The 24,015-nt window shown below is 40.8% G+C and overlaps 1 protein-coding gene across 4 annotated transcripts in view; it reads left to right on the forward strand.

Moving 5' to 3' along the window:
- Window positions 1-24,015, forward strand: part of enox2 (ecto-NOX disulfide-thiol exchanger 2) — a 292,078-nt gene that overhangs the window by 240,281 nt on the left and 27,782 nt on the right. For all 4 annotated transcript variants that reach the window (XM_058407650.1, XM_058407652.1, XM_058407651.1 and 1 more), the window contains 4 exons: window positions 2,293-2,505; window positions 13,230-13,336; window positions 17,218-17,332; window positions 23,018-23,208. In XM_058407650.1, coding sequence (XP_058263633.1) covers window positions 2,293-2,505; window positions 13,230-13,336; window positions 17,218-17,332; window positions 23,018-23,208 — 626 coding nt within the window. The remainder of the gene's footprint in view (window positions 1-2,292; window positions 2,506-13,229; window positions 13,337-17,217; window positions 17,333-23,017; window positions 23,209-24,015) is intronic.

The following is a 24,015-nucleotide window of genomic DNA, read 5'->3' on the forward strand; positions in this document are numbered from 1 at the left end:
TTTAAACAGTATATTTAATAAAGTGATTTTATTAAGTACACTATATTGCCAAAAGTATTCGCTCACCCATCCAAATAATCAGAATCAGGTGTTCCAATCACTTCCATGGCCACAGGTGTATAAAATCAAGCACCTAGGCATGCAGACTGTTTTTACAAACATTTGTGAAAGAATGGGTCGCTCTCAGGAGCTCAGTGAATTCCAGCGTGGAACTGTGATAGGATGCCACCTGTGCAACAAATCCAGTCGTGAAATTTCCTCGCTCCTAAATATTCCACAGTCAACTGTCAGCTGTATTATAAGAACGTGGAAGTGTTTGGGAACGACAGCAACTCAGCCACGAAGTGGTAGGCCACGTAAACTGACGGAGCGGGGTCAGCGGATGCTGAGGCGCATAGTGCGAAGAGGTCGCCAACTTTCTGCAGAGTCAATCGCTACAGACCTCCAAACTTCATGTGGCCTTCAGATTAGCTCAAGAACAGTGCGCAGAGAGCTTCATGGAATGGGTTTCCATGGCCGAGCAGCTGCATCCAAGCCATACATCACCAAGTGCAATGCAAAGCGTCGGATGCAGTGGTGTAAAGCACGCCGCCACTGGACTCTAGAGCAGTGGAGACGCGTTCTCTGGAGTGACGAATCGCGCTTCTCCATCTGGCAATCTGATGGACGAGTCTGGGTTTGGCGGTTGCCAGGAGAACCGTACTTGTCTGACTGCATTGTGCCAAGTGTAAAGTTTGGTGGAGGGGGGATTATGGTGTGGGGTTGTTTTTCAGGAGCTGGGCTTGGCCCCTTAGTTCCAGTAAAAGGAACTCTGAATGCTTCAGCATACCAAGACATTTTGGACAATTCCATGCTCCCAACTTTGTGGGAACAGTTTGGAGCTGGCCCCTTCCTCTTCCAACATGACTGTGCACCAGTGCACAAAGCAAGGTCCATAAAGACATGATGACAGAGTCTGGTGTGGATGAACTTGACTGGCCTGCACAGAGTCCTGACCTCAACCCGATAGAACACCTTTGGGATGAATTAGAGCGGAGACTGAGAGCCAGGTCTTCTCGTCCAACATCAGTGTGTGACCTCACAAATGCACTTCTGGAATAATGGTCAAAAATTCCCATAAACACACTCCTAAACCTTGTGGACAGCCTTCCCAGAAGAGTTGAAGCTGTTATAGCTGCAAAGGGTGGACTGACGTCATATTGAACCCTATGGATTAGGAATGGGATGTCACTTAAGTTCATATGCGAGTCAAGGCAGGTGAGCGAATACTTTTGGCAATATAGTGTATGAAGGGAAGAAAGGGTTTACCAGGTTTACTTTTTTTACCAGGATGATCGTAAACTCCGGCTAAACAGAGTCCTGGGTTATCTTGCTTAACGTTTAACACTGCTCCGGGGTCAACAGTTAATCCCAGTTCTTCATAATCTGATGTTTCACACTGTACATTCCTCAACCCTGGATTAACCGTATAATTTGCATGTTTGCATCATCAGCAATCATGATCAGATAAATACATTAAATAATGGCTTGTCTCACGCTTTCACATCAGTGAGAAAGATAAGGACACTGATGTCCAGTGTTATGCGGTCTGACTCTATCCAAGTGTTGCTACATCCTGGTTTTTCACGTGATAGAAGGTACACACTGTTCAATTTCTAATTCTGTTGCTAAGCATCTAACACCACATGTTTCATGCTGTAAATGTTTGGCACTACAGTATGGGGTTAACGCTGCAAAAGTGCTGCTGTAGAGCCGGGCTTCCTAACCCAAGGTAAAAAGCAGTACCATTTCTAAATGACAAGTGTGAAACGTTCTTCTGTCTCAGGTTAAAAGCAGAATTTAAAGCAAGTATAACCCTGGGGTTATGCTGTGTCTGAAAAGCTGGTCTGAAGAGTGTTTCAGTGCTCGCTGAACTGAACTGAATCAGGCCAGGGGTGGTTCAAGTGGTTAAGACACTGGGTTGTTAATCAGATGGTTGGGGTTCGAGCCACAGCACTGCCACGCCTCTTAACCCTCTCTGCTCTAGTCAGCTGTATCATTGCTGACTCTTCCATTGCAAAGCTGGAATATGTGAAGAAAAAATTTCACTGTGCAGTGATGTATATGTGACAATGAAGGCTTCTATTCTTGACAGTTTCTCCGCATCCTCATCTTCACTGCTCTAATCTTATGTACACTTTTGTGTGATGTTGGTATCAGTTGTTGGTACAGTTTCAGTATTGATGTATCCCTACTCTCCACCATATGTCTTTCTCTCTCTCTCTCTCTCTCTCTCTCTCTCTCTCTTTTTAGACGATTCCAAATTTCCCGAGGCGGTGCGAGTGCTCCTGACCTGGGTGGAGCGAGGCGAAGTGAATCGCCGCAACGCCAACAACTTCTACTCCATGATCCAATCGTCCAACAGCCACATCCGCAGGCTGATGAACGAGAAAGCGGCTCACGAGAAGGAGATGGAGGAGGCTAAGGAGAAGTTTAAAAACGCCCTGGCTGCCATCCTTGTACAATGTGAGTGCTGTCCTCCCGCACACTTTAAAGCGACGCTTTGCTTTTAACACCCTGAAAAGAGACGCACTCAGCAAATGGGCGCACTCTCTCCGAGCATGAGCTCTCGACACTTTCAGCCGTCTTAATGGAAAGCATAATGCAGTGGCACTTTAGAGCTGATTGATCCAGTGCCCAGGGATATGGAAAACACACAGCACACAAACACAGTCTGTGGAAATGTAAGTACTTACCGTAGCATGAATTGATATTTAAAGAGTGAGATAAAAGCCACAGGATCAACATTAGATTTTCATTTCGTTCAAGCATATATTCACTATGACGGAAAACATTATGCACGTGATAAATAAAACACAATACAAAATAGTATTTTATCCTCCTTGCACACAAAGTCAAAATAAAGTACTTCCTGTAGAGAAAGAGCTGCCGGTGTGATGTCCTGCCTCATCGTCACGTCACGACTTCACAATACTCAATCAAACCTGTTTTACTGTTTACTTTTCTTACTCGTTATTCTGATGCCGTCAACATCTGGGCTGAGGTCAATTCACAGTTTGGGAATTATTTACATTTCCGAGTAAATGATTTCGATTTGAATTGAGACAATTGAGAAACAAAAGGAAAACTGAATCAAAAGGAAATAATCTTTTACTTCAGGACTAAAATCAAATACGTTGTTTACAGGTTAGAAATAGTTTATTTAGTCCAGAAATGATACTGAAATGATGGTAGGGTTTTAATTTTAACCCCTTAAACTCTCAGCAGCCTTGGGTGTGTCCAGATTCACACACAATTGTTTCACTCTTATAATTTTTAAAGTAGTTATGAAAACCCATAGTACTTGTATGGAATATATAGACCATAGCATCCCAGGTTTGATTCCTGGGCAGGGAACTGACCCATCCACTGAAGGGTGAACGTTCTAGGCCGGATAAGCAACCAGTAGGGTTGCTTCAGGAAGGGCATATGGGGTAAAACCTGTGCGAAAAATTCATATATGTGGATCAGATGATCCGCTGTGGTAAGCCTGAGAGCGGGAGCGGTTGCCAGAACCTGGCAGAATGTTGCCAGGAACTGAGTCATCAGTGTCCTTATATGTAGTGCGCCCTTACCAGTGCCTGAACCTGTGTACCTGATATACTAATTCACAAGCTAGGGAGCTAGAAAGCTGATTGAGACACATCCAATGTGTGTTATAATACTTTGATCAGATGATTTTTCAGCTACTGATCATCCAGCAGGTTTTCCCAGAACACAAAGGTTGAAATAATGAACTCAGTACTATCTTGAGAGTTTAAGGTGTTAAATACGGTTTATTTTAAAGTTTGGTGAATTCTATACACACAGCTAAACATGTTTGCCGTCTTTAGCCCTGCACTAGAGTTACCAGGATAATGAGATTCACATGAAAGGAATCTCAGACTGCACTTAGTCACGCCTAGTGTCAAGTGTCGAGTTCTTATAAAAATCTATATCTGTAAGTATAAAATGGACAAGATGTCATAAAAGCTAAAAACATATTCCTTCTTCCATTTGAGGCTGAATCATTTCACTTTCTTCCTCAGATCATTAACGTGGTATCCTCTTGCAGGAGCATCAGAGTCAGGTAGGAAGTGTGAAGTGATTCAGATGATAATATACTTGCAGGTTGATTCGTATAATTTGTATTGTTCTCTATCATAGACCTTTGAGGGCGAGTGTGTAAAGCTTTTATTATTTGTTAAGTAGATTAGCCTCCAGTGCAAAGCTAAAGAGAAAACATCAGACTTCAGACGAATCACTTTCAAATGAATCACTGATTCAAATGAGTCAATTCAAAATCGAATCATTTTGATAAAGACCCAGATCAAAGTAAATAATTCCCAGCTGGATTATTGGGACTGGCCCCCGGTGCTGAAGTGTGCACTGATGTTGTCATGATGTTGATGCATGCTGTGGTGCGAGTGCACTGAGGAGTGAGCAGGTAAGTGCTCCAGAGGTCTGATATCCAGCCTGGAGCTGAAAGCAGACGCAGGTAGAGTATTCAGACAGCCTCGGCACACTGACCACTAACAGGCATGAAGAGCTGCTTAAAGCATTAGCAGGAGCCTTCAGTAGTGTGAGAATAGCGTGCCGAGAGCGCTCGAGGGTCGAGGGACGGCCGGAGCGAGCGAAAGTAAGTATTCCTCCATAAAAGCAAAGCCACAGAATGTGTTTAGCGTATGAAGTGTTTACTGTGGGGATGATTTGAGGGGGGGGTAGGGGATCTCAGACCACCTTGGCAACTTCTGCGTCAATTTTCTCCGTAAACTCTACGGCAGTCGTCCGGGTTTGCACCCCAGCACTCTCCAGCTCCTGGCTGTCGGCTGGTCAATAGCATGATTGATTACTTCTGAGTTGATGTGTAAAGGGTAAAAGACACGGTCAGAGGTGCACCGTCCAGCACATGAGCAGCTACATCGAACACTCGCTTAATACCGATCGATTTAATCACTTCCATCGCTTACTTCGACTTTGAAAGACACTGTCGTGTGTTGAGGTCGAGTATAATGCCGCAGTCTTACTCCTCCAACACAAAATGGAAGAATTCCTTCACTATATGTGTTCAGGGAAACTTATTTTACTGTTAAACTTATTTATGAATGTGTCATGGCCCTTATAAATGTCACTAAAAAATTGGATCCCTGACAGCACAGGTTTATGAGCAGTGCCTGTAAAAAACAAATAAATAAAGCTTATATATTTTCAAGTTTTAGTGCTTGGAAAGTTGCTTTTGCTTTTCTTTTGAAGCGATGGCACACTTCACCTCGCTGCTTTAACCGTCAAGCGCATGCTTTTTTGTTATTTATGCGTCACGTTCCTTTCCACCACCACTCCGAATTATCCCAGTGAAAATATTTCAGAAGCTCTATTTTCTCGAGTCACATCTCTGTGCGGAAAAATATACATCGTCTCATCATGTAAGTCGTACGAGACGAACTATAGCTAGCTTCAGCTGACGCGCGCCATGAAATGACATCAGCCTCATTTGCATTTTTGTTTGTTTTTGTTTGTTTGTTTTGACTGCATGCCTGAGAGTGAAGGTTTCAATTTGGCCACATTTTAGCAGATTTCTGCTTGCCATGCCAACTGCTTCCAATTCCCATCATGCTAGCTAATAATCAGGGAAATGGCAAACATTTAGACTCCCCACTGTGCATGTGTGCATCAGGGATTTCTCCAGATTTCTGGAAATGAACCGGAACGCATGAGGAGCATCTTAAATTCCAGTGCTAAATTTCAGCACAGAAAGAAGGATAAAGTATATATATCATGATTTTTATACAATATAATAATTCAATTAACCTCCTAGATGCTAGTAAACACAACTTACACTAGCTTGCCAAAAGTTTTGGGACACCTGCCTTTACATGCACATGAATATAATAAGGAGTTGGCCCACCCTTTGCAGCTATAACAGCTTCAACTCTTCTGGGAAGGCTTTCCACAAGGTTTAGGAGTGTGTTTATGGGAATTTTTGACCATTCCACTAGAAGTACATTTGTGAGGTCAGGGACTGATGTTGGACGAGAAGGCCTGGCTCAGAATCTCTGATCTAATTCATCCCAAAGGTGTTCTATCAGGTTGAGGTCAGAACTCTGCTCAGCCCAGTGAAGTTCCTCTGCACCAAACTCACTCATCCATTTCTTTATAGACCTTACTTTGTGCACTGGTGTGCAGTCATGTTGGAACAGGAAGGGGTCATCCCCAAACTGTTCCCACAAAATTGGGAGCATGAAATTGTCCAAAATGTCTTGGTATGAAAGCATTAAGAGTTCCTTTCACTGGAACTAAGGGGCCGACCCCAACCCCTGAAAAACAACACCTGAATTCAATGATTTTTGAACTTTTGGCATTTTGTATTTCAGTTCACATCTTTCAAATCAAACCACTTTTGGGAAGAATTATCAGCGAGTAATTTATAGAAATGATATACATATAGAACTAGTAGTATAGACAGGGTATATAGATTGTATAGTATGTAGATGATATAGATATGACAATAGAAATTCTATAGGAATTCAGCATTTTTCATGGCAGTGATTATAGAAAACTACACACGGTTTCATGGAAGATGAAGAAAGAACGCAGACTGTGTTATGTGTTATAACTTCAGGCATCATTTTCAAATGCTGTTGAAGCTGATGGAAGGAAGGAAAATTAAATATAGGGCTGAGCTTAGAAGTGGGCTGGAAGGGAAGCGTGAACGAGTGGGAGTCAAATCAGGTTTGTGGCAAAGTGGGCAGGAAAATCTTCCAAGCCGGATGGAAAAATCAGCCCGGGTGTAGTTTATGACTTAGTAGTTGTCAAAGAAATAACAGGAAAAGTAGGTGAATTATGATTCGGTCTGTGACTAATTTTATTTTCCTTCTGTAAGCTGTAAATTGTCTCGAAAAATTCTGGAAAATCTTTATTTTATTTTATTTTATTTTTATTTTTAATTTTTTTTTTCCTTTTTAGATTTTATTTTATTTTTATTTAATTTTTAATTTTATTTTTTTGACATGCTAAAAAAATTCCCACATTTTACATAAAATGCACAATCGAATTTGTTATTAATAAAATCCCATAAAGCATCTTAGTGCCTATTTTCGTGCCCTGGAAAAATAACATACTTATAAATAAATGAAGTCAATAAACAAAGCGCAAACCTATACTGCACCTCAGAAGACTGATCCGCACGAGTTTACAGACGACAGGTATTCAAGACTGATGAATTTACTTTTTTAATATGTTACTTATTACTCAATTAGTCACATTCGTTAGCTTTATCTAGCAGATGCAGATAATTACTGACTGAATAGCGACGTACTTCATTTAAATGGAAGTGACGGAGTTAATCTCTGCGACTGAAAGCTGATATGTCATTTTCACACGTTTCATCACTGAGAGGATTTAAGTTGACAGGGAATTAATGACTTAGGGCTGTCTTCCACCAGCATTTCTCACATTTTATCTGCTGCTTTTTCTTGTGTGTGTGTCAGATGTAAAGAAAAAAATATAATAAATAAAGAAAAGTGACAGCAGTGAAGTATTGTCAGACTGTGGTGATGACAAACACGTGAGCGCTTCACAGTCAGGCATGGATGAACAGGAAAGAGGATTGTTAGAGCAGGACAGATCATCAGATGATCCATAACTGAGCAAGGATAAAACCGTACACACGTACAATCTCGCAGCTTATCGCCGAACACCAGAACAGCTGTATAAAAGTAAATCAAACTAAAAGAAAAAAATAGGTTTGTCAAGATTACAGATTCCGTTAACAGACTGTAAACAAGGTGCTCTCTGTTCCACCCTGATGGCAGATTTATTGCAAACATATGCTCGTGTTTCTATAAACTGAATCTGAACAGCAGTGAGATGGCGCTGGACATTAATACCTGACTGTAATATTGCTGAGAGTCTAGTTCTTTAATGTACATAACATACATGACATTAGGCTGCTGTTAGACGTAGGCAGCAACAAAGCTCTAAGGGAAAAAATGCCCCAGAGGGTCAGTGTATTTGGATTATTATTTTTTAGTAGTATAGTTAAATAGTATTAAATTTGAAACTTTTATTATTATTGTTACTATTACTATTATTATTACTAAACTGTGTTTTATTTTATTTAATTTATTTTTGTTTATTCATTTGGGTTTTTTTTTTTTTTTTTGCAAAATCCAGAAATGGAAAATATTTTTTTTTCTTTTTCATTTCTGTTACTAGACATAGCATACCCAAAATAAAATAAAATAAAATAAAATAAAATAAAATAAAATAAATAAATAACCAAAAGCACCAATTTCTCTAAAATCTGTGATTGCTGCTGTAAATCCTGTATCACTTATAGCTGATGCTTTTGGGGTTTTTTTTCACTCCTGTCTTGTTTGCAGCATTTGTTTCGGAATCCTGCTGCATTTTCTCCCTCAGTTTGCATCCACGCTCGGATCCGCATCAAAACAATCAGGCCAAGGCCGCCTCGATTTCAAACAAACTCTGGAGCGGTTCGTTTGTGCTGAGAAAGCGATCTGAACAAACGCACCAACGATCCAACCGTTTCAAAATGACACATCTCTCTTCTGAGAAGCAGGTGAACGTAATCAATGTCATCCAGATGAAACTTCGATTCCTGATCAGACAGATTAGAGCTGAAAAGAAATCCACAATAAGCTTGCAGACCTGCTGAAAAGCTGGATCATGGATGAGCAGAACTCCAGAAAATAAATTCTGACCAGCAAGAGGACATTTTACTGACACGTGACCTGAAATGTTTCAGAATAAAAAAATAAAAAATAAAAAAATCTCCAGATCTGAAAACACCCTTAGGTCTGGAGACAAGACTGGTGTTTAGTTCAAGACCAAGACTAGGGTTTGGAGTCAGGTCAAAATCGAATCCAAGTAAAAGATAAAGACTGAAAACAGTCAAATCCTTTTTGAGGCTGAGATTTGACTTTAGTTTTGGCTTTATTCGTGCATCGTGTCAATGATTAGGTTTAGTTTTCTCCAGGAAGAAATTATTTCGTGTCAAACATCCGAAAAGAAAAGACATCCTTTAAGCGCTTTTTGTTTATTTATTCATTTTTACTAAATTCCCAGTTGAGAACAAACCGATATTTAACTCAACCAATGCACAAATCTGAGACAAGTCCAAATACAAATGCCAATAATCTTTAGTCAATTCCAAGTTAATAGAGAAAACAGACTCAGATCAACACAAAAAACACTTGTGTATGTCTCTCTGGTAAATGTAAACACTCTATAGCTTTACATAGAGCTTTCCAGCCACATTCCAAAATAATTCTAGATAAGAGGATATATGTCTTCCACATAAATATAAAGATTGAGCAGAGTTTAGGCCTTTAGTGCTACAATCTTTTCATTTCTCTGCAATCATGTGACACGGTATTCACTTCTGCAACAATAATAATTGATATACTATTCATTATGTTTCTGTTACACAATAAAATTACACCGACTACCTCGAGAACGTGCTTCCTGTCAAGTACGGAAAGTCAGGTGAGACTTTAAGAAGTGTTCTAAGTGTACAAAACAGCAACACAACTGACCAGAGAACTTTTAACGGAAACACTTTTAGAGTAGAGCATTAAAGGCAGAAGAGCCAAGCTTCAGAGCAACTACTTTTATTTATTTTTTACATAGCAATCAAGCCCCTTTTTAGCGTTCCTATAGTAAATATGGGGGATATGGTGGCGTAGTGGTTAGTAAGTTTGCCTCACACCTCAGGGGTTGGGGATTTGATTCCCATCTTTGCCTGTGTGTGGGAGTTTCTTCCAGGTACTCTGGTTTCCTCCTCCAGTCCAAAGACAAGAATTGTAGGCTAATTGGCATCACTAAATTATCCGTAGTGTGTAAATGAGTGTGTGTGTGTGTGATTGTATGCTGTGATTATAGATCTACAGAAGATGGATGGATGGATGAATGGATGGATAGTTTATACCACATGTAGTTAATAAGCTGATTAATAAGGCAACCCTGAACACCAGTATGAGCTAGGTATGTTTTGTTTTGCTGTTTTCTAAATAAAACAAACATTAAAAGTATCCAGTTCATGACGCTTTAATAATTCATGTTTGTAACCAAAAAGCTTTTGTCATGATGGTGATAAAAAATGCTAAAACGCCGCCAAATCGTACGTACATCCCCATCACGTCTCAGGTGCATGCAGCTGTGAGGTATATAAGCAGATTATGCTCGTCATGTTTGTAGACAAATCCTCGCTAAATATATCATATAGAGGTTTCTGTTACTCGAAATACAGCGTGTATTAAATCCAAGCGAGAAGGTAAACCGGTGTTGTTTAGAGATAACACAATATCACCTGATATAATGAAAAGCCCGTAGCAGTGCTAGTACCATCACCTGCAGCAGGTAGCAGCAGTAATCAGATCTAAAGCTACCAGACTTCCAGAACATTTCCAAGATTTCTGTAATATTGGTTTGTAATGAGGTCTTTTTATGGATGTAGAGTAGCGACACAATCGTATCCTTCTGATCTGATTTTCCAAAGCAGGAAAAGTTTCCAGGAAACAGGAAAAGTTACCCAATGCCATTAGGACCAAAACTAAAGACTGCGCAGCAGAGGTCTCCGAACCAGTCAACAAAAACTTTATGTAAAGTAGAATATTTAAGAAAACCCCAGCAAGCATGCTGATTTGGCAAAAAAAACAAACAAAAAGAGTGTTGAATGAATAATGCATAAATAAGTTTAGTGCTTAGCATTCAAGACCACTACTATACCCAGACCTCCACTGATGGAAAACAGAATAAAGAACAAAAGTGCAAAAAGTCTGGGATAGTTTTCTTTCGTGGCATGTTTTCTAAAAGGATGCAAAAATATATCAAAGTCATGGTTTCCCCCCAAAATGAATCTGGTTAACTAGTTGATATCTCTGCTGTATTTGATCACCGTGGATATCATTTACCTGAAGATGAAATCGAGTTAAAACTAAGAAACTAAGCTTCCTAGTAACTCCAGTTGTACAGGTGCACACTCATCACACGGACAATCGCTCTTTTCTCTCACACCCACACATATAATCATGCGATTTTTTCCCTACTTCTAAATCGATGTCTTTCATCAAATTAAAGGATGCTGAAGTCATTATCGATCTCACCGCAGTACTCTGACTCCAACTTGCCTTTATCTCAGACTGAGCTTTCTCAACCCTATTGACTCCACTGGGTTTATTAGCCTTCCCACAAAAGAAGGAGAGAGAGAGAGAGATAGAGAGAGAGAGACAGAGAGAGAGGGATTGTAAATTGGTGAAAAGTCTTTCCCTTACATCCTTGAAAGGTGACAGCGGCAGAATAATATTAACGCCACTCAAAAGACGCAGGCTTCTGCAAGCAGGAGTAATCACATCACTGCGCTGCCCGGCTCTGGGTGTGTCTCAGACTGAAGAAATATATTTCGTTTTAATATATTAGAACAGCACGTCTCGGAACTAAGGTTTTAATGAACACGCAGGTTCGAATGAGTTACTGTTTCTATAGTAACCACTCATTCATAGGGACTTGTATTGTATGAGTTGTTTGTGTAAGCTGTTTTCTGTGGTTAATTAACACTAAGCAGTATAAACATTGCTGGGGGAAAAAGCAGGAATTCTGGGACTTCAGGAACATCACTGTTATCTAACAAGCTGCTTTCATGAAAGAGACGCCGGCGGGGAAATAACTGTTTATAGCTACAATAATGTAGCTTTAGTGTTTTGTGGACGTTCCACAACATTAAACTTAACCATAAATGGATATGAAGAAGAATAAAATGTTGGCAACTTGCTTTAGTCAACCAGAAGTGACAGGCTGTTATTGGAAAATTTGAGCTAAAAACTGATCCACATCCTGCTTTATTTCTTAATTTATTCCTTACTTAGGCGGAGTTATGAGCAGGTTACCCCCCAGGCATGTACATAAAACAGGGCAAAAGCATGAGGATATAAGAAACGAGATGATATACTTTGCTGAGAATATTGACTGTTGGTGGGATTTCTACATGGTGTCTGTAAATTTAGAAACTAATGGAATATGTTGAGTAAATGAATCAAAAAACATACAAAAATAGTAGAGAGGCAGGGATAAGAGCATGTAGAGTACACAGTCTGTATGCGTATAAGTAACAACAAATAATATATTTTTTTGTTGCTCCAAGATTTTTAAAAAATTTGTTTTATTTATTTTTTTATTATTTTTTTATTTTTATTTTTCAGCCAAAAATGCTTGTGGTTTTTTTTATTCATTTTTATTTATTTATTTGTTTGTTTGTTTGTTTTTTATTTATTTATTTATTTATTTATTTATTTCTTGTACCAAATTAGGTTTTTGAGTTTTGTGTTTTTGTGCAATTTCTTTTTTTTTCCATGTATAGACAACAAATAGTGATAGATACCAAATCATCGTGTACAAGCCTTAAAAGAAAATCGTTTCTGTAAGCAGAGGGCAGTTGATCTGCATGCCTGCAGTCCCCTAGGCCTCTGGGGTTTAGTGTCTGCATTTCTCACAGTCCTGATTCAGCTCACAGCCAGCGTGTTAACTGGCAGAGGTTGTGAGGCAGTGGTGTTAAAGCAGAAACAGCATTGCGGTGCAGTTAGGGCTGGAGTTTGACATGTGATACTCAGTGTTCTCCGTTTTGTGGAATATTCAGTCTCTCCTCCTGAAGGATTACTGCCAAAGCTCATCTCTCAATTCTGAGTGGATGAACTTATTTCCGTAAGGTTTGATCTAATGAGTTGGCACAAGAGAGACGTCCTGTCAGATCCACACACACATATCGCAAAGTAATGACAGAGTCTCATTAGACTCCACATCTACCTGCTTTTTCCAACAAGCTAGCGATCCTTTGAGTCTCCTGACAGCCCAAAGCTTCCAAAGAGATCAGAGGTGATGTGGTAATTTTTTTTTTTTTTCCCGCTCTGTTCATGATCTCTTCGAGGAGTTTTTGCACAGAAGTTGCCTCAGTGGTCTGAACAACAGTCAAACAGGTGCCCCAGTGTTTCCTCCGTGCATTATTGAAGCATTAATGCTAGCATCCATGCACCAGTGTTGTTGCTGTAGAAAGGGAGAGTAGGGCGAGAAAAGTAGTTCACTGCCTTCCTATCTGACACCAGTTTTTTTTTCCCCCACTCCTCTGCTTCTCCCCAATCGCCCCTCTCTCTCTGTCTTTCTTTGGACGGTACATACTGGCCCCCCGCGTCCCCCTGCCACAGTTGAGCAGATTGTGTCTGTATTCCACGCTGCTTCCAAACAAAAGGCATGGGACCATTTCTCCAAAGCCCAACGCAAGAACCTGGACATGTGGCGCAAGCAAGCAGAGGTTGGTGTTCTCAATTTTTGCTTCTGTTCTTTCTGTTAAACTGAATATGTTGACGATTATGGTTACTTTATACACTGATCCATTAGGCCTTTTTATTCCCCCGCCTTCCAGTGCAGTTCCATATGCTCTCTCCTGAGTCCTACATTAATTAGGTCTTAAACAGGGGAACGGAGACAGTTGGCTGTAGCTGTAAATTACCAGACAGCGCCCGAGCTCCCAGCAGCACACAAGCGCTTAGAAGGTAACACACCTGAGCGAGCAGTGCCACACAAGAAGAGCGAGACCATTGCCCTTTTATCCCACACTTACCTACGGACTCGTAAGGCTCTTCTGCAAATTAGTGCATTCAACACAGTCCTTCTCACACGCTCTCTCCCGACTGGACCGCTCCGTATTTCAGTGCTTGAAAAATTCCTTTTTTTATTATTAATTTAAGCAAATTGAAACATTAGGATGCAAGAATACCTCATTAATGAGTGATCTGCAGCAAAATGTGCTCCGAGTGGGCGGAGGAGGCCAACGAAGTATAACACTGTTGTCGTTTACTGGTCATTCGGTAAGTGTTGAGACTCGTCTCTCACGCAGCAAGTGAGCAAAGACTGAATTGGGCGTGTAATTAACATCATAATCTCCTTTTCCAGGCTGCAACACAACGGCATTTTGCACGGATCGCAGGGCTGATACTGTTTATGCTAATCCAAAAGTGCTTAAAAAAGGTCTTGTTAAGCGAGTAATGAATATACACTCGACAGGAAGCGTTCACATTTCCGAGTCGTATCATGTAATCTCATTAGCGTTAAATGGGAACTGGATTTGGAACAAGCATTACACTGATGCAAAAGAGTCTCGTCGTGACATAAGGTAGGTGTTTCATTATGTCTGAATGTGCAGTTTTTAGTTCATGTTTGTCGTAATGTGCTAACCTGCATAGCGGAGGTGGAGGATTAATGAAAATTTGGATACCTTGTGCCTTCTTCTTTCCTTAGCACTGACATCTTAGATGAGTCGAAGCTCGATGTGGTTTCCTCACTGGGGCCACGCTGTCCTTGTTAACCTCACGCCAGTTGGCTACACTAACCATTAGCCATTTTCTCACTGTTACACAGCGTTGCACAAAGACTCCATTGTCCTGTCCGAGCTACACATTGCTCATGACATGAGTTTTACATTTTTATAGGATTCCCAGTAGATTCCCAGTAATTGGATCCTGATTGAGGCGGGTTGTGGTCAGTCCAGAGAACAGCTGTTATTTGATTTATTCTTTTTCTTTTTCCTCCCCTAATTCCATGTGTTTTCAGGCACAATGGGCCTTGTTTATCAAATCGGAAACAAACCTATTCCTGAATTGTGTATGAGAGCATTTACACAAGAAATGTGGTGTTTATGAAAAACAGGTTGCTTTGGAAGAAAAGTTTCCTGATTTCGTGTGAATTCACGTCAAAGCAGACTCACTACTGTGAACGTCGACTGATCGGCTACAAACTCTATAACGGGTCCTAGGCAAATTTATTCACAGGTTACGCTGTCGACTTTTAATCACTTCTTTAATTCAATTGTGCATGCGCATGTAATGAAAATGTCCTGAAAGTACAATTTCATAAGAATGAGTTGAAAGAAAGCGATCAGGGTAAGATGAGGTATATCTGTGTGTACACAGGTGATGCATTGCAGTGGCTGAGCTGCATTACTGGAATTATTGGAAGGTTTAGCGCATGCTGCATTTACGAGGAATTGTCACTGTTTGAGACAGTTGCTAAGCGTTTAATTATGCTTAATTTCATAGAGATCAAAATTCGATTGTTGAAGAAAGACAGAAATCTGGCAGGTAATTTGTAGTTTTTAAAGCATCTACACAAAAATGAGGGATAAATAAGGCAGAATTGTTCTCTCTACACTGATTTATCTGTATGTAAGGGGATATTGGTTGGAATTCAGCTCTACACTATAAGAACAGTGTAAGACAAGTTGAGTTAATGTGGCTTGATAATCCCTGTGTTCCTGCTTGTCCAGTTACTGAGCCTCTCTGGGTGATTCTGAAGGTAAGGACCTCATTTATGAAGAAGTATTTTCAGGAGGATTTCAGGCACATTGAGATTATTAAATGAGCTTAGAAACTACACTGACTTAATGGTTCCTCAAGAGCTCTTGGTTGCTGTTGTAGAAAGGGCATTATTTACTTTTACATTATTTATGTCCACCCAAACGAGGATGAAGTTCCCTTCTGAGTCTGGTTCCTCTCAAGGTTTCTTCCTCATATCATCTAAGGGAGTTTTTTTTCTCAGGTTTGCTCATTAGAGATAATATTAGGGATATTAGGGATAAATAGTAACTTTAAACTATATACTTATTTCCTGTTTCTATACTTCTATAAAGCTGCTTTGAGACAATGTCTATTATTAAGAGAGCTATACAAATAAATCGAATTGAATTATTTATTATAATAACAGTGTGTATTTCACATCTATGATATTAGCAGATTTAAAATACGAAAGGTAAATTAGAGGGATAGAAAATATGGACCGAAGAAGCATGCTTTTAGATAAAAATCAGTTCTTCTGTGGTTCTTGTTGGTGGTGATTGGATAATAAAGGGTACTTAGGTTTCAAAAAAGGTTTCTATATAGTGATAAAGGAACACTGTTGTAGGGTTCAACAAAAAGTCCCCGTACAGGGACAGGCAAAGCATTGGAAATAGAGTTCAGTTTAAAAATAAAGAAGCTAAAAGATGAATATAAAGATGATTATATGAACGTGAAGCCGAAGTTGGAATAAAGGGCTATTCTCAGTTGATTAGATCTGTTAGGACAGATTTCTCGCTGTGGAGATTCCCCGGGATCTTTGCGATAAAGATCAGCGCCATGTCACTCCGTGGTCTATGTGGATTATTTGCAGAAAACTGAAAAGATACAGAGGTCAGACTCCGTCTTGCTCTGGCTCTACTGACAGGTCAGATGGCATGAGGTTATATTTAGTGTAGAAAGCGTTTTGATTCCCTTCCAATAGCAGGTTGGAAAAAGCAAGAATGTCATGCTCTAGTCTGGGTAACGGTGTCAATTTCTCTCTGATTGTAGCACAACTTTGATTGATTTTCTGAGAAGGTAGCGCTTTGCGATTGACCCGAATTCGTCGGTAGCGGCTATGTGCTGCAGGTTGTGTGGCTTGATACACTGGTGATTGTAATCTCTGGATTTACAGACAGGACTTCAAAAGAAAACTGCAGCACACCAGATTAGGGTTCTGTCACTCTTCTTTATTTCTGTCCTTCACTCTCAGTTCCCTCTGTATAACCTCATCTCCTTTCACTCTTGCAATCTTCTCTCTCTCTCCCTCCCTCTTTCTCTCTCTCTATCTCTCTCTGTCTCTAAATCTATCTGACCAGATGGGTGTGTTTGTGTTTTGCGTTACCTGTTCGACCCCTCCGCATCAGGCAGATGGTGGTGTTTACACTAAGCCTTTAGTTTCTCTGGGAGTTAGGATCTCTCCCCATAGCAGCTTTTATGTAAGTGAATTCGTGTGCACACCTCATTAGTCGGCGAGCTCCCCATTAGGTGGGCCAGCAGGCAGCACCCATGCAGAGACATCTGCTCCAAACGCCCCTGCTCGTCCCAGCAAATCTGTATCTCACTCAAGCATTGATGCCAGGCATTAAAACACACACAAACTTTCTGAACACTGTGTTAGTTTGCTAACTATCTGATCCAACAAGGTCAGCCAACAAAGAGTACCAAAAGTTGCACCTGCGCTTAGAGAATTTTGTGGGAGCTCACAAAAAAAATAATAAAATCATCAAGCTTCATTTTTAATTCATAAACTTTATGTGCTAAAGTCTCTGGAGCCTCCGAGCTTTGTGTTTTGAGAATCATGTGTGTTCCTGTTCCGCAGGAAATCAGGAACATCCATAACGAGGAACTGATGGGAATCCGGCGGGAAGAGGAGATGGAAATGTCCGATGACGACATGGAGGACGCGCCGGAGAGCAAAGACTCGGATGACTCAGGTACCCATAATCCTCTAACACGCACATCCAGTTCCTCAGCAGGTCTCAGCGGTGGAGATCTCCTGGATGCCACTGATGTGCTCATGTCAAAGCTTTGCCTCATTAAATGTGAGAAATCTAGGGTAGGGAACCAATTTTTTCCTCCTTTTATTTTTTTGTGCTGCTCTGATTAGCTTGTCAGCGAATTACCAGATTCTTCTGCACTGTGAGAGCTAATAAAACTTTGCGGTGTGTCATGAGGATCGTAATTGGAAACCACAGTGTATGCAGAGCTCTTGCCCCCTCACATTTATTGTCTGACTACAATACAGCCTCATCCTGAACCTCTGTTTGGAGCTGGGATTATAGAGAGCTGCATAAATACAGCGCTCTACTCACTCTAATCATTCTGTTTGTTGGGTTGCAGGAACTCCCAGTCCTTCACACACCAGCCCAGATTAGATAAGGTGGTAATTAGGTCATTAAGAAACCTCTTTTCATTGTTATTGCACAGCACCGTAAAATTAGTGCAAGCAAGCAAGCGACGGCTTTCAACTGAGAAACTGCGCCAACGGAAATGTGCTGACGCTTTAAGGAGCCCGAAGAGCTCTTTGTTTACTTTGGGCCCCGTAATTAGTACTGTCTTCTCCGTCTGAAGGAGAATTACGGTGCCCTCCTTAGCATCACACGAATCACCTGGGATTAAGAAAGCGCGTAGCCTGACTTATCCGAAGCAAGGCTTTAAATAAATTAACCATGTTTGCTGCTCTAGGCATATTTAAACTGAGGTTCGAGAATCATTTGAGGAACAAAAGAGTTCTTAAATTGTTAAATAAGACAGAGTATTCCTGGATGAGTTCCAGGATGCAACTCAACGATGCACGTATGGTCAGTGTTGATGTTTTTGTTGTTTTTTCTTTATTAAGTAAATTTGTCTAATTGTTACTCGCTTTACGAGCTTGTTTTTTATTGACACTTCTGCAGTGTTTGAGATCATGTCAAAAAGCTTTAATTGTCGGTTCAACCATATACCGCTGGTGCAGTACACAGTGAATTGAAGTCCATGTGTGCAAAAAGACAGCACAAGATTACAATATGATACTTTGGACAGTTTTTAACCAGGATATACAGAGATCAAGCAAGAAGTTTGGACAGTCTGTAATACTGATGCTGGACCAGTACAGCATTCAGTACAGCAAGCTGGACCTCAGTAGTTCTGCAAAACTAAAGAAGCACTTACTAAAAATGTTCCAAGAAAGTCAGACTCATCACTTGGAAGTGTGCCATCCGGTATGTCGCAAGTTTCCTGGAAAATGTCTCCCCATACCGGAACTTTAAACAAATAATCAACCAGGGAACAAGAAAAGGCAGACAGAATTAAAGGTTATGGCTGGGTCAATGAGAGGTCTGTCTTTTTTAGTCCTCAGTTGTCAATTTGTCCCCCTGTCACTGGCCTTGCTGGCAGAGGAGCCATTAGTTTACACGCCCAAGTCATCAAATGGAGCTGGCAACTGATTCCACCATGATCCAAAGCTATTAAGTTCTTTATACTCCCATAAACCCCTCTAGTGGACTGAACACAGGAGTGCACAGCTGAGAACGTGTCTGCCAGCTGCTCGCTCAGCTCTTCGGCTTCGTTCCGCTCGTTACTGACGAGTCATTAGAGCCTGCTCCGCACCGGAGCTGCGTAGCACACCACGAACCAACGGTGCATGCTGGGAAAATCACCATTGCAGCTTGTTTTTGCAACTTTGTGATTGACACGTACGGAAGATGCCTTCGGTTGACAGGCTGCAACCCCGAGCTCAGTATTGCAGATCCCAGCAGCACTATCACAGATCCCCAGGTGTAACAGCAATCCCTATTAGCATGCAGATGTATGCAAATGTAATCATACGTTTAACGGGATTTGATCCACACTCCATTTCAGGTGCAAGCTTGATTATTAGGAAACATCGATTACGATCTCCGACAGCGTGTTCTGAGATGTGTGAAAGGATGGCATGATGCGGGGGAAAGGGCACACCATCCACTTGGATGATTATTAGATTATTCAACACTATCCTGAGTGATACTAAATTTACTAAATGAGTAAACATTTCACACCTGCCATTCACAAACCTGATCTTCTTAATGATCTGTGCTCAGAGAATTCAAACTTCTTCTGCTGTTGGTATTTTCCAGCCAAGACAAAAGCACATGCAAGTTCACTTAAGCCTTTCCTCAGGGGAAGACTGTTTGATATTTATTTCTGGCCTGATTTCACTCTCTGAAACTCTCTGATTTTGTTGTCTCAGTCCGAGTGAGTGTTTTTGTGTCATTGTGACCAAAAGAAGCTGATGTTCTGGCAAAAAAAATTGTGTTGAAATCTCTGAGGCTAATCTCAGAAGGAAATGGATTACACAGAACTCAATAGGCCGATACGAGTGCTGTAGTGGCAATGGTGAAACCTGCTATATGGACAGAACAACGTATCTCAAGCTCAAGAACTGATTTTCTTTAATCACATGCCTATCATTAGAGGATCTTCATTGCATATTCTGACATGGAGGACACACGTTATCACAGTCTGTGGTTTACGTTTACATTTCTGGCATTTGGTAGATGCCCTTATCCATTGCGACGTACAAAAGTGCTTAGAAGTCTCTATCAATTAATACATTAACACTGGTTCAATAGGTCATCAGCCTAAAAACTGTTGGTTGAGAACTGTATTTTTTTATTATATAAAACAAACAGGGAAAATAAGAGCTAGTTTAAGTGTTTCAGGAAGAGGTAGGTCTTCATGCATCATTTGAAGACGGACAGTGACTCATCTTTTCGGACACCTAGAGGAAGTTCATTCCACCACCTCGGTGCCAGAAAAGAAAAGAGTCTTGATGTATACCTACCTCTTATTCTGAGAGATGGTGGGACAAATCACCATTACACCAATATGTGGGCCTTCCAACAATATTGCACAGTTGTACAATTTCCTTTCAGTAGAACTGGCTCAAACCTGTTCCAGCATGGAAGATTCCCCTGTGCAGAAACCGAGATCAATGAAGACACGGTCTGAGAAGGTTGGAGTGGAAGAACTCACTTCGTCCTTCACAGAGCCCTGACTCTGACTCAACCCCACTGAACACCTCTGGGATAAACTGGAACACAGACTGACCTCCTCACCCTACGTCAATACCTCACTGCACTAACGTTCATGTGGGTGAATGCACAAATTCCCACTAATTTGGTGAAATCTACCGAAAAGCCTTTACTGAGAGGTGGAGGTCAACGGGAATACAGCCGGAATGGGATGAAATGTTCAGTGAGCGTATATATATATATATGGGTGTTATGTTCAGGTAGACAAAATTTTTTGACCAGATCCAGTCAAGGTACTAATCTTGAAAGACTCCTGAAATCAAACGTTTCAACCCAACTTTAATCAGCTAGATGATGGTCCTGAAGGGGAAGACAGCATATCCTGGGATGAGGGCTTTCTTCTTCACTGACTGCACTTCCTGTCTCTGAGTGCTGACAATACAGGAAACTTGATTACACAAACCACACACAATTTTTTTTCTTCGGCTGGAAAAAAAATCTGGATCAGAAACGCTTTTTCTCATAAGATTTTCTTGTACCAGCTCCAGGCTGGATGAATGGGATGCCTTCCCCTGGCTGGCTGCCTACTCTGCCTCTTCCTCATCCTCTTCTCACACTGATTGCGCTACAAGTCCACTGAACAAAAGAGCGACGGGTTCGAAATAACCGTATTGCCATCGTTTAATTACATCCGTTTGATAACAGTACCAGCGTCACATTAAGCCAAGCATTAAGCAATACACATGCCCTCCGTTTAATCCTCTCTAATTAGTCCGAGATAGCAGCTCGGCACGGAGAAATGACCCACTTCAGCCGGAGCCATCTTTTCTCTAATCTCTTCCACTCGTTTCTTTTCCCTCGCTCCTGTCTCTCGGTCACCCTTTTAGCTCAGCTGTCTACGCTTCACCATCGGCGGCTGACTTATTGTCTCCATACACACACACACACACACACACACACACACACACCTCACCTAGCTATTATTGTATGTGTTTCTCTCATTCTTCTTCCTGACACACACTCTTTTAACTCTGCTCTCTCATCTCGGCATGAGCGCACGCTTCATCTATTGTTTTTCATCTTGGCTTTTGCAGCCCTCGTGTTCTGTCCTCATGTGTCCTTGTTTGTATTCAAAATGTTGCTCTTTCTGTCATCATACATTTCATATCTCTCTCTCTCTCTGACACACACGCTGCCGTCTTTCTTCTTGTTTCTCTTTCTTACATATACGGTTTTACGAGGTACAATCTTCCTCATCCTTCGTCGTCTTACTCTCTGTTCCTCTGAGTTTTCTGTATAATGTGCTGAACAATTTGGTTGCTTTGAGAGGAATATACGTGAGTTGACATTTAAAGTCTGCGAGTGCAGCGCTGTTTCCAAACTCACAATAGGCCAAAATTAAGCTAGCTTCTCAGCACGGCTTTAACGGTTACCTTCCTGACCCATCATTAAGCAGTGTCACCTAACTTCTGACTCAGTACAACTGACTGACTTCTTTTATCCCGATCGAATAAAAAGAAACAGCTCAGGGATTTTTAAAGTAAATCGGCGAGTCAGTGTTATTGCCTGTAAAATGTCCTAATGTTAATAGAATAGAAAACTGTCTAACAAAACAATTAAATACCAGAGTCGCTCATTGTCTTTTACTGGCCTCATAAAGAGGAGGAATTAGGAAATAAAATGTTATGTCTGAGAGGCATACACTCGAGTGAACCTCCCCAAAAGTGCACAAGGAGACGGAAAATTGAAGTTTCCTCAGCTAGGGGCTTATTTCCTTCTGTTTTCATTTTTTTGTTCAAGATTTTTAAATAATATTCTTGTCCGTCTTTCTCTCTCTATCGTGCTATCTCTCTCTCTCTATCTCTCTCTCTATTTTCATCACTCTCTCCCTCTCCTCTGTCTCTGTCTCTTATTTTCATCTCTCTCCCTCTCTTTCTCTCATTTTCATCTCCCACTCATTTTCATCTTTCTCTCTTTCTCTTTTCATCTCTCTGTCCCCTTCTGTCTCTGTTTCTTACTCTCTCTCTCCCTCTGTCTCTCATTCTCATCTTTGTCTTTTTCTCATTTTCATCTCTCTCTCTCTCTTTCTCTCTCTCTCTCTCTCATTTTCATCTGTCTCTCCCTCCCTCTCTCTCATTTTCATCTCCCTCTCTTTCTCTCATTTTCATCTTCCTCTCATTTTCCTCTTTCTCTCTTTCTCTCATTTTCATCTCCCTGTCCCTTTGTCTCTCTCTCTCTCTCTCTCTCTCTCTCTCTATTTTCATCACTCTCTCTCTCTTCTGTCTCTGTCTCTTATTTTCATCTCTCTCCCTCTCTTTCTCTCATTTTCATCTCCCACTCATTTTCATCTTTTTCTCTTTCCCTTTTCATCTCTCTGTCCCCTTCTGTCTCTCTTTCTTACTCTCTCTCTCCCTCTGTCTCTCATTCTCATCTTTCTGTCTTTTTCTCATTTTCATCTCTCTCTCTCTCTCTCTTATTTTCATCTGTCTCTCCCTTCCTCTCTTTCATTTTCCTCTTTCTCTCTTTCTCTAATTTTCCTCTTTCTCTCTTTCTCTCATTTTCATCTCCCTGTCCCTTTCTCCCTCTCTCTCTCTCTCTCTCTCTCTCTCTCTCTCTCTCTCTCAGGGCCACTGGCACAGGTGGAGGCCCTGAGGGAGGAGAACGACAGTCTGCGCTGTCAGCTGGATGCCTACAGAAATGAGGTGGAGCTGCTGAAGCAGGAACAGAGTAAAGCTCATCCTCAGCGCAGTGAGGAAGACACGACACGCCAACAACAGCTCAGTTTCCTACAACAAGCACTGCAGGGCATGCAAAAGGTACACACACACACACACCATGCTTTATTCTTAAACTACAATAGGGCGAGGTCTGATCAGTATCATAAACAAACTTACTGAGATGTTGGTCATTACATGCTTGTGTCTATTGTTTAATCTTGTTTTCTTCTCATTGTGCAAAATACCAGGTGGAGATTATTCTCAAGTTTAATAGAAATGAATTGAAAGACTTCTGACTGCACACAAAATCCTGTTTTTTGCACAGATATATATAAAGCATTAATGACCACAGAAACCATATGCTTAAAAAAGTTGATTACTTTATTAAATTGGCAAATAAGTGCCATTCTTATGAACTCGCTCCAACTAAATGGAGCATTTAAATTCCACTCATATTATGATGCCAGGTTTTTAGGAGGCCAAACGCTGAAGATGCATAAGCACCATATGCTTCTTCTTCTTCTTCTTCTTCTTCTTCTAGGCTTGATTGGAGTCTCTAAATTGCCAGTAGTGTGTGATTGCATGAGTGAATGAGTGTGTGTGTGTGTGCCCTGCGATGGGTTGGCACTCCGTCCAGGGTGTATCCTGCCTTGATGCCTGATGATGGCTGAGATAGACACAGGCTCCCTGTGACCCGAGGACAGATCGGATTAAGCAGTACAGACAATGAAATGAAAAAAAAAAAATTGTAATTATTATTAATTATTTTTCATATATAATATATATTTTTTATATTTAAATATTAATATTTAATTATTATTATTATTATTATTATTATTATTATTATTATTTTTATATATATTTTTTTCTTCTAGTTCTTCTGACTAGTTTTTCTTCTGACTGGTT

The sequence above is a fragment of the Hemibagrus wyckioides genome, linkage group LG14 (genome assembly GCF_019097595.1).
Source record: "Hemibagrus wyckioides isolate EC202008001 linkage group LG14, SWU_Hwy_1.0, whole genome shotgun sequence".
Lineage (NCBI taxonomy): Eukaryota > Metazoa > Chordata > Actinopteri > Siluriformes > Bagridae > Hemibagrus > Hemibagrus wyckioides.